Source organism: Apodemus sylvaticus, chromosome 1 (assembly GCF_947179515.1).
Source record: "Apodemus sylvaticus chromosome 1, mApoSyl1.1, whole genome shotgun sequence".
NCBI lineage: Eukaryota > Metazoa > Chordata > Mammalia > Rodentia > Muridae > Apodemus > Apodemus sylvaticus.
In genome coordinates this window covers 103,120,597-103,132,240 of record NC_067472.1, presented here as the reverse complement: position 1 = coordinate 103,132,240, position 11,644 = coordinate 103,120,597, and the positions used below count along the sequence as shown (strand labels likewise).

General features: G+C 40.2%; 1 protein-coding gene across 1 annotated transcript; it reads left to right on the top strand.

Moving 5' to 3' along the window:
- The first annotated feature begins 3,213 nt into the window (after window positions 1-3,213).
- On the top strand, window positions 3,214-4,161 carry LOC127681207 (olfactory receptor 51H1-like). Its single transcript, XM_052177234.1, has one exon. The coding sequence runs from the start codon at window positions 3,214-3,216 to the stop codon at window positions 4,159-4,161; it is 948 nt and encodes a 315-aa protein (XP_052033194.1).
- The last annotated feature ends 7,483 nt before the right edge of the window (window positions 4,162-11,644 follow it).

The following is an 11,644-nucleotide window of genomic DNA, read 5'->3' as shown; positions in this document are numbered from 1 at the left end:
TAAGAAACTTCAAACTCTTTGAAGGTTTACTGTAAACTATTAGTGACTTTATATTCTAATTAGGAAATTTGATGGCATCTGTAAATTGATCCTCTGTATCTGTAACATGGGAAACATTGTATCTGATTGATTTTGCAATTCCTTGTACCAAATGGTTATGATAATTGTGCCTGCTTTACTGGCTACATCTTTTGAAATGGTAATACTAACTCTTCGTGTATAAAAATCCTTGTTTTAGAGCTCCTAAATACATTCAGATTCAAACCGCCTCTGTGTGTGTGGTTGTTTCTGTCTGTCATCCCGCCGAACCTGTGTCCTCTCCTGAGATACAAAAGTTCCCCCTTGGATCTGAAAGCTTTCAGCTGGGACCATCCCTGACATGTCCTGTTTGAAGAAAGGGGTTAGAGTTCTTGAAGACATGAGGACAGAATAGCCAAGCAGCTACACACCACTCCTCAAGGGATGATTTTCACAGCAGTTGTAAAATCCCTGTGGAATCCTGTTGGGTATAGATAACCACCGAGGTCTGATTCATCCTCATAAATATGTTGCAAGCTAGTCTCAAGGAAGACAGCACCTAAATAATTCATAACTGGAGCACAGGGATTGACTGAGGTAGGAAAAAATTTTAATTTGTAATGTCTTTTACACAGGCAGATTGTATACAAGATACTATATGTATATTTTAAAAATCCTCAGAGAGTTTGAAGAGCAAATAGAATTAAGACAGAAGAGGATAACAGAGAGCCATGCTACATGGAACGCTATAAGGAATGCTATGATGGAATGCTAAGGGGGAAACAAATAAAGCACAGATGCTTTTAGTCGGAATAAAAGATGTCTGCAGAAGGAAAGAATACAGTGCATGGAGAAGCTGAAATAAAGATGAGATTGAAGGACCGGGATTTAAACTGAGAGATGGGATAAAGAGGGCTATGAGTTCTTAGGGAAAGTCCTTAGAAGAAAAGGTATAGACTGTGGACAGGGATGACAAGGGACAGGACAGGGGAAAAGCAGGAAAAGGGATGGGAGAAGAGGAACCAACTGTTTGCACACAGTAGTGATTCAGGTGGCCCTGAGGTTTTCACCAAAGGTTACTTAAAGACTCTTCAAGAACTTCCAAATAAAATAACCTGGGGGATGTTACCTGATGATTATGGGGCCATTAGCATTGCCTGGAAGGATGGACCAAGAGGCCCTGAGAAGTGAAGGAAGGGCTGCTATGTAACATGGGAATTCTCATAAAGTTCCATGCTTAGAACATAGGCAGAGAACTGGACAGGCACTACGAAGTGCTTGCTTGGAGGTGACTGTTTACCTGGAGAGAAGCCTGGATTCTGGTTACAAGACGGCATGGTTTTGCAAAGGGACATGGACTCTGCCTTTTAAGGATTCCAAGAGATCAGAATCTGATGACTATCTTTCTTGTAATCATGGACCCTATGTAGCAATTACTCATCTTCTACAGAAATGGAGCAGGAGTTCACAGACCAGCACTTGAGTTGTATTTTTTTCTCTTTCCCTTCCTCATCCCTCTCTCAAATATGGATGTGAGCAAACTCTAGTATTATTAATCTCAAAGTGTCCCTTTATTTTCTTAGGCCTTGAGAAGAGATTTTTCCCCCCTTGGTTAACAATTATTAATCCATAGAAAGGAGATAGGGGAGGCATTTGAGGGTTTTCTAGAAGCCATGAAACAGCCTGACTTTTAATCATTTTCATCCATGTACTGTTTTCTTCCTTCACTGAACATAGGAAATGCTTGTATATTCTTCCCATATGTTCTATGAAGTGATGAATAATGACAGTTTTCTTTTATTGTGTTTAACTTGGAAGTCCAGAAAGGTATAAGTCTATACTTTTATGAAAATACTTATGCAACTTTTAACTAACTGCATTAATTTATAACAAGGAAGGATTCCAGCATGTAAAAATAGCATACCAAAGAGTTTTAAAGTCCTGTTAGCATTTGGAAAAGGGTCACTTGGTTCAGGTAGATTGGCTAGGTAAAGAGAAACAGATGTGGGAGACCTGATAAGGAAATTGGAAAAGTATTTTTTATAAACTTTGTATCAGAGATCCAAGTGTAAGTCTGGCTGGACTGAAGGGACCAAATGAAAGAGACACTGGTGTAAATTGTTAGGGATTTAGACCTAGGGAGGCAGACAGGCAGGTACCTGAGGGTTCTGAGAGTAGAATTCATGACCCTATTTAAGAACATTAGGATCTTTTTAAAAATTAATTTTAATTTATTTTTTTAGACTACTTGTTTATTTTATGTATATGAGCACACTGTAGCTGTGTTCAGACGCACCAGAAGAGGGCGTTGGGTCCCATTACCGATGATTGTGAGTCACCATGTGGTTGTTGGGAATTAAACTCAGGACTTCTGGAAGAGCAGCCAGTGCTCTTCATAGCTCAGCCATCTCTCTGGTCTAATTTAGAAGCATTTGTTTGTGATTAATAAGTCAGATTTCTAGAAAAATAGTTTATTGTAACTTAAGAGTGAAAAATTTGCTGAAAGAGGTGTAAATGTGGGGAAAATGACATGGAGTATCTGACATAGAGAAGCACATTACTTATGAGCTGTAAGAACAGAAAGAAAGGAAGAGGGGCACGTGGTACATACCTGTAAGCCCAGTGTCCATGGGGCTCAGGCAGGAGAATTACAAGTTCATGATCAATCCCAGGGACACAGTGAGACTTTGTTTCAAATCCCCTCCTTCACCAAAAGAGAATGGGAAGAAATGATCTGCTTTTATAACTTTCAGACATAAATTTGGAAATGAGTTAAACATTGCTTGAATGGTTTCCAGTATTACCTTCCAGATTTCTGGTGTATCAAAAGATTATGAAAATAAAATTTGTATAAATTTTTATATATCATTCTCTGTTGTTGGCTACCTTGAAATTATGTGGTTGACATTTGTACATTCACTACTGTGTCATATAGCTCTTCATAAACATAGTGGCTTAAGGGCATAGGAAAGTCTAAACACCCAGAGAAGGGAAGTCATCGTGTTCATCCAGGAAGCTGAAACGCAACGGGGAACAAAAGTTACTTAGCCACTCTTTGCTAACCCAATTCTTTTCTCTGTTTTATCTGTGTGTTTATGAAATCATTTGCTTATCTCATATGAAATTATCTTTTCAGTTTAGGAACTGTGAACCAAGTAAGAGAGACCAGCTTTATCCAGTGGCGAGATCACCAAGATGAACTCAAACATTTCACAAACCAGTCACCACAGTTTCATTCTAACAGGCATCCCAGGGATGCCAGACAAGAACTTGTGGATGGCCTTTCCCCTTGGATTTCTCTACACACTAACTCTCCTGGGAAATGGCACCATCCTAGCAGTTGTCAAGGTAGAGCAGAGCCTTCATGAGCCTATGTACTACTTCCTCTGCATCTTGGCTCTAACTGATGTTAGTCTCTCCATGTCCACCTTGCCCTCTATGCTCAGTATCTTCTGGTTCAATGCCCCTGAGATTCCCTTTGATGCATGCATCACACAGATGTTCTTCATCCATGGATTTGGAGTAGTAGAATCTGGAGTCTTAGTGTCCATGGCCTTTGACAGATTTGTGGCTATCCGGAACCCACTGCGTTATGCTTCCATCCTCACTCATGGGCTTATTGGAAAGATTGGACTAGTTGTCTTTGCCCGGGCAGTATGTATGGTATTTCCAGTGCCCTTTCTTATAAAACGGTTGCCCTTCTGTCGTTCCAATGTCTTATCTCATTCATACTGTCTTCACCGAGATGCAATGAGGTTAGCCTGTGCCAGCACCCGTGTCAACAGCCTCTACGGCCTCATTGTTGTCATTCTCACATTAGGGCTTGATGCTCTCATCATTCTTTTCTCTTATGTACTTATCCTGAAGACAGTGCTGGGCATTGCCTCCAGAGCTGAGAGGCTCAAAGCCCTCAACACCTGCCTCTCTCACATCTGTGCTGTGCTTCTTTTTTATATTCCTCTCATTGGTGCCACCATGATCCACAGATTTGGGAAACATTTATCACCAGTTGTGCACATGTTCATGGCTAATATCTACCTTCTCCTTCCCCCTGTGCTAAACCCTATTGTCTACAGTGTGAAGACCAAGCAGATTCGTAGACGGATCATCCAAGTGTTCCAGGGGAGAAAGAACATGACCTAGTTGGGTGGAGTCCTATACCAGATCTAGAAGAGGTAGACAGTGGAAAAAAACCAATAGTTACACATTTAGAAGCTGTGGTGAAATCAGATTTTATGCATTCAGTAAAACACAAGGTCAAGAAAGGTTTGTGCAGATAAAACACATGTAATTCTTGTTGTAACATAAGCTATGACAAATTGTTTAGATAGATAATATAACTACTCATTCTTATACTGTTAAGAATTATTTTAATTGTGCTGTTGTCCATCAGTTGTCTGTATTCTTGAAAGTAACTTCTTTTAAATGTATTGGTTCTCCAACTAATTAAAAATTATTTTATTTACGTATCAATTATGTAATAATTATATCAAGAAAGAGACAGTAAGTCCTATAGTAATTCTGAGAAATAGGTAGTAAAATTGTCTTTTATCCTTGGACTAGCCCCCTAGAAAGGCTAGCCAATTCCAAGAGGTCAGCCCTAAATACATATAAGCAAAAGATCTCAGCTGTATTTACTAACATATATACACATATGTAATGATTATAGTTAAGCAATTAGAGGCTACAAATTTGAGAAGGAGTGGAAGGAACTTGGAGGAAGGAAAGGGAGGAGAATGTTGTAAATACCAAACTCATAAATGTAATTTGCCCCCCCCCACCAATAAATAAGGTAAAAAAACCCTAAAATATTTTTACTTTTAAGTAGAGAAAAGAAAACTGTTACAGTATCAAACTACATCTGTCTATATCTATGAGTTCTTTGGAGAACTAAGAGTCTATGTTTCTTTACAGTGAAGTGTGTTTATGACACACCTAAAACAGATACATGTGTGATTCCTAATATGTGGCTTCTTTAGTAATATCTCTTCTTTTTATATTTAACATATTTCTAGATTTTCTATCACACACTTAGGGAAGTAAAACATGTTCTACCTCTTCTCTCTTGACCCCCCCCAAATGGAAATTTTTTCTCATACTGGATGATTCCTGGTCTTTGTGTAAAGCAAGCAAAAATTCTTCTTAGAAATGTTTTTTACTGCTGGGTGTGCTGGTGCACGCCTGTACTTCCAGCACTTGGGAGGCAGAGGCAGGCGAATTTCTGAGTTCGAGGCCAGCTTGGACTACAGAATGAGTTCCAGGACAGCCAGGGCTACACAGAGAAACCCTGTCTCGGAAAAAAAAAAAAGAAATGTTTTTTATTATCTGAGAATTTCATACATGCACATGTTTTGGAAGAAATCTACACTTCACCCTCCTTTAAAATCTTCTCTGTATTTGTTACCACCTTATCCTCTCAATTTCATGTGATGATTTTTTTTTAATACCAGTAGATTCACGTAATACTGGTAATATGAATATTGGTATAGGGGCATCCCCAGAGCATGTGTATCCATCCTATCAGTGCCTGCATCCCTGAAGAAAACTGACTCTCTCTCCAATAACCATTAGATTGCAAGAGTTCTTCAAGTGGGAGAGAGGAGTTTCATGACTTCCTTTCCATCCCTATTTGGAGTTTGACAAGCTTGTTCTTGTGTAGATCTTGTGCATGCAGTCATAGCAACTGTCAATTGTATGCATGGCCTCGTTATATCTGAAATGACTGTTTTGAAGCAGTCATCCACTGCTTGGGGAATCTTATAGGTTTCCTGCCACTTCTGAGACATTCCATGAGTCTTCAGGGAAAGACAAATGGTATATGTCTCATTTAGGGCCAACCACCCCATCCCCTCTTGTCCTCTGCACACTGACTAGTTTTGAATCTCTGTAGTAATCAGTATCTACTTTGATGAGGGCTGAGAGATGCATTAATCTATTGGTATAAAGACAAGTAACTAGGAGAAAATTTAATACTATATATTTAGTAGAATAATTATACTAGCCACTAGTTTTTGCCTATTTAACAGTACTAGAAATGAGTTCTGTTTTATGGGGAATGCCTTAAATCTAATTAAAAAGTGGTTGTGACTGCTCCAATGGATCTATGCTGCCAGGTCAGTTATTGCATCCTTAAGTGTTCACATCTAAATAAGGTTTACACCTAAGCAGAAAGTGGTTGGTTACTCCTTTAACATTTGTGCTACTATTGCACCAGCAGATCTATCTTGCTGGGTCAGTTGTTATTGCAGCGTGCAGTGTTCATATCTGAATTAGGTTAATGATTACTATTCTCTAAGAATAACATGCCCATCACCTTCCAGAGCTATGAAAAGTAGCCACTAGGGAGAAAGCTTCTGGGTCAGTACCAGCCTGGTTTCTCTATGTCCTACAATTCAAGTATGTGGTATCATCATCACTTTAGTCTTACTATCAAGCTTTGGAAGGTGAACAAGAACAGTGGCAATGCTCGGTAGTATTCTAATATCTGTGGGACCCCAACAACTCAAAAAGGGATAAGCACAAGGTTTTGAGTTTGATAGCCTATGGTGTATAGGAGAGGTATTACTCCTTTAACTTATTATAAAGTAACTCTATTTAAACTATTTTTATATATGCGTATGTATTTAATGACGTTTCTAAAGTATTAAGTTTCTTTATGGCCTTTTCAAGGGCTGCTAATGATGGTTATCCCTTCTTAGCACCTTTCTCATCTTGTCTTCCCATACCTTACCCACTTACCATATCCTGTTCAATGATTACTCTTTGTTAATACCATTTATGATATATCCCTCCATGCTTTGAAATCATGTTCATGACATGTTACTTGTTCCACGATGTCTATGGCTGTTTCAGTTTAGCACGCATGCACATCTAAAAGTCCCATAGTAAGATACTGTACTTGAAAGACGTGAAGGAGAACGTGTTGCATTTATATTTCTCAGTCTTTGTTACCTCAGTTAATATCTAGCTCCATCTATTTGCATGAAAATTTCAAAATTTATTTTTTCTTCACAGCTGAATGAATTTCCATAACCTATATGTATCACATTTTTATTGTTCATTCATCAATTGGTGGACATCTAGGCTGTTCAACTTCCTGGTTATTGGGAATAGAGAAATAGTGAACAGATATTAAGCCAGTATCTCTGTAGTATGAGGAAGAGTTATTTGGGCATATGTCAGGAGTCATATAGCTATATCATATAGAAGATTTATTTCTAGCTTTTTGAGGAACCTCCACACTAATATCTGTAGCTGTTCCAGTTTGTACTCCTACCAATAGTAAACAAGTGTTCTATTTTCCCCGACATCCAAGAGGGCATTAAAAAAAAATCTTAGCCATTCTCACTAGAGTATGATGAAATTTCAGACAGGGGTTCTCTGTGTAGCCTTGGTTATCCTGGAATTCACTCTGAAGACCAGGCTGGCTTTGAACTCACAGAAGTCTGCTTGCCTTTTCCTCCCAGGCTCTGGGATTAAATGTGTATGTCACTACTGTCCAGTTCAAAACAATTTTATTTTGCAATTATCTAATGGGTAAGGACACTGTACTTGTAGAATCCAGGAAACTATAAAGCAGCCATTGGTGGGAAGGAGAAAGAAACTTCTGAACATAAACAAACAACTTAGCCATTTCTATTTCTTCTTTTGGGAATTCTGTTTTATTCCATGCTTCAGTTTTTAATTGTTTGTTTTCTTGGTGGTTTAGTTTTTTGAGTTGTTTAGATAGTAAAGATTTTTTTAAAAAAGTTCTGTAAGCTACCTCTTCATTCAACTTATGGTGTCCTTTGCAGTACGGAAGCTTTTAGTTTTATTATGTTCCATTGTCAATTGTTGGTCTTAATTTCTGTACCACTGAAGCCCTTTTCAGAAAGTTCATACATGTGCCTGTGTTTTAATATATTAGACTTTGTGTCTATAACTTGAAAGGTCTTCTTTACCTTCTCCCCTAACAAACTCGGGGTATTGAGTTTATGATGAGGCCTCTGTTCCATTCTGAGTTGAGTTTTGTACAGGGTGAGAGCTTCGTTCCTCTGCTCACTGCTTTCAAGTTTGACTAATGCTATTAATCTTTAATCCTATGCATTCTTTGGGCTTTTTTGTTAAAAGTCAGATGGGTGTAGGACTGTGGGCTCATGTCTGGAGCCTCAGTTCTATCCCATTGATCAACACATCTGTTTTTATGCCAGTATCATGCTATGTTTTCTAACCATGGCTTGTAGTCTAACTTGAAATCAGGAATGGTGATCCTGCCAGCAGTGCCCTTATTGTTTAGGACTGTTTTGGCTATCCTGGTTTCTTGTGTTTCCCCATGAATTGTAAGGTTATCTTATCAATTTCTGTGAGTAATTCCATTGAATATATGGATTATATTTGATGGGCTAGTTGTCTTCATAAGGAGGGACAAGGAGTTAGACAGATTCTCTGACAGGCAGACAGGCTGGGAGAGTGACCGTGACCAGGCAACACAGGTGGTGAAGTTCTAGCATGGCCAACTTCTTCCTTTCCTCACCCACCTCTAGACTGTAGACAAAAGCCTGGCAGTTTGAAAAACCAGTCACTGAGTCACCAACCAGACAGCATACACAAGCTGGTCTGAGTACCCCCCCCCCCCATCCATATACAGCAAAGGACTGCTGTCTGGTCTGGCCTCAGTGGAAGAAGTTGTGCCTAGAGACTTGAGGTTCCAGGGAGTGGGGAGGACTGGAAAGGGGTGGAGTGGGATGTGGTGGGGAACATTCTTTGGGAGGGGGAACTGGGAGGAGGGCAATGACTGGTCTTTAAAAAAATTATAAGAAAAAAACAAAGGTCTTATAGCTAGCTTCTTGTCTCTAATTATCAAGACCCCTGCTAATGGACTGGATCAAGAAGTTCAAGGCTGATTGAGGACATGTTATGCAACAGTCGTGGGCCAATCAACCATCCTATCTTTCTTCAAACTGATCAACCAGAAATTAGCGGAAGAAAACTCTTTAGAGACTTAAAAAAATTAAAAAACTACAAAATAAACAAATAAACAAAAAACGGAACAAACAGAAAACAGTCTTTGGACTTTGAGAAGAGACAGGATGTTTTTGGCTGCTGTGGGGTGGGTCTTTATCAATGCGAGTCTGTGGCATGTGTGTTTCTCATCCCCAATAAATGCCTTCACCTGCTGATTCGATCTGCTCCTCTTTAGGATGTTCAAGATTTCTTCTCTGCTGCTTGTTGCACTTGAGATTTTTCCTGCTCTTTAAGTCTTTAATTGGCAGGGAAAATGAACCTAATCAAGATCTGCAACCTCACCAACAATATTAATCTTACCAACCTATGAGTATTGGAGTTCTCTCCATCTTTTGGTTCCCAAACCATCAACTACTATCTTATTTTTCACGCATTCATTCTACTGTGTATGCTAGGCAAGCACTCTACCACTGAGCTATATCCTCAGACCCTCACATAATATGTCTTTGTCTTTGAGATAGGATCTCACTGTGTAGCTCTGGCTAGCCTGGAACTCACGACATAGACCAGGTTAGCTTTGAACTCAGAGATTCTTGTCTATTCAAAAAGAACTTCCCAACAGTATGGCATGAGAAATACTTAATGGATAAAAGCCATCATGAACCTCCATGAGAAACCGAGGAATACTGAAGTGAATTTAAGAGACCAGTGTGAACAGTTGTCAAGTATTATGAAAAGTATCGATGATTAGACTCTAGCTTTGGATTCTCTGACTTTCTAGCTCTAGGACTTCTGCACACCTCATCCAGAACATATAGACATTGTTATGGTAGCAAAATCAGAGGGTTGAGAATGGAATGAGAAAACACCTGGAAAGAATCTCCCTGGGAACCTGGCACATCCAGGTTTTCCATCAAACCCTTTGTTTTCTTTAGGATGAACTCTGTATTATCAGACTAGTGTTTAGATATCCTCTGAGACCTGAAGAAACAAAGCCTGTTAACCCACTATGCGTCTGACTCATTCTGTAGTTTGGAAAGATCCAGATGGAACCAGACAAAAGCCAGTACTCAGGAGGATTTATTGTGTTTAGCTGTTAGGCAGAGGCCTGGGGACATTGGGTGTCCAGGGAAAAAGCAGGATGATAGAGTGACAGAGAGGAGAGTTCCCAGTGGGAGGTCTTTGAAAAGGACAATTCTCATCTTGACTCTCCATTGTTTCCTTTGGTCTCTTGTGGTGCTTGCTGCTTCTGAGAAGAGTCCTGAATAAATCTCATTTCTTCAGGGTGAAAGAAATATGTATCACCGTGCATAGATAATTTGAGAAAGTTAGGCAAACTGAACTCTAGCTTGTAGGTAATTGAAACAGGAGGTTGGGCTGCTGCAGACTCCAGGTCATGATCACCCTGGAAAGCAGGATTCAAGTCCTCTGCCAAGGGGTCAGTCAGTTTTAGAAGGTACTGCTAACACCAAAGGCTCCCTCTCCAGTGTGAGAGACTGGAAGGGACAGGAGAGTGAACAGGAATACAAAGTTTCTGTGTTTAAGGCAGAAAGAAGTGAAAAGTCCAACGTGAGAAAACTAGGGAGTCGGTTTTTAAAGCATAGAGTAGCTGAGAAAAGACTATGTGTTGGGGGAGGCACAGGCGCAGGCACACAGAATTATCATTCAGATGAGATGTGCTGTACTCCTTCATCTTCAATGGGATTCAAAAACTAAACTAAGGAGGCAGCTGCTGATGCGAAAAGGAGTCACAAGGTGGCAGCAGCTCTCGTGTAGAGGCTACTGTTGATCTTCAAAGAAAAATGATGTAATAGGTTGAATGAGATAAAAATTAAAAAAAGAGAAAAGACCAAATGTTCTTGGAAGAGGCGTGTAACATGTGCAACTTTCTATGAGCGATGATTGTAGGAAAAGACTTAGAAGATCATAGGGAAGTATGACGAGGCCAGGTTGTCAGGACTGGAGAGAGGAAGAGTGTGCAGCAGACCATGCCCTCCGCCGAAGGTGGATTTCCTTCAGGCAGCCAGGAGAGGACCATCTCAGGGTCAAAGATGAATGGGGCAGTGGGAACTTTGGATCTCTGGTTCTCCTCAAATCTATAGGCAGTGATGCTGAACCCTGATTTTGTGGCACTCAGGGCAGAGCCAGCAGTGTAGAATATCCTGAGTCATTTTCACTCTTCAGCCGCTGGTGTTCTGATTGCTTTCACCTGATCTTTTACTGAGGTTGTCTCACCCCTGTGGCTACACGCACAGCAAGGTTCCTATGGCCTACCTGTGGAGCTTACCACTTCCTTGGTCTCTGCTGTTGCATGGCTCCCCCTTCCTTGTGGTTTCTTTGTTTCAAAGTTTCATCATTTACATTAAGATCTCACACATTATGTTTTCCAGATAATTCCTGAAGATTCTGCTCAGGGTCTCTGCAGGCACCTGGGTGTCTGGTCACTTAATGCAGACGTCCATGAGACGGCAAGTGTATGTCACACATGAGGGCGACCAGGTAAGTGTTTTTTCTAGTGCTTAGATTACAAAGAAAGCATCTTCTGTAGCACGTGGGATTCCTCGTACAGATGCCCACAGGTCTGATCTGTACATTTACTCGGGAGGGACTGGACACACAGAAGAGAAACTAAAGACGGGATAATTGAGTAGGACTGTGGTAGCTAAGCCTTGAAACCCCTGAC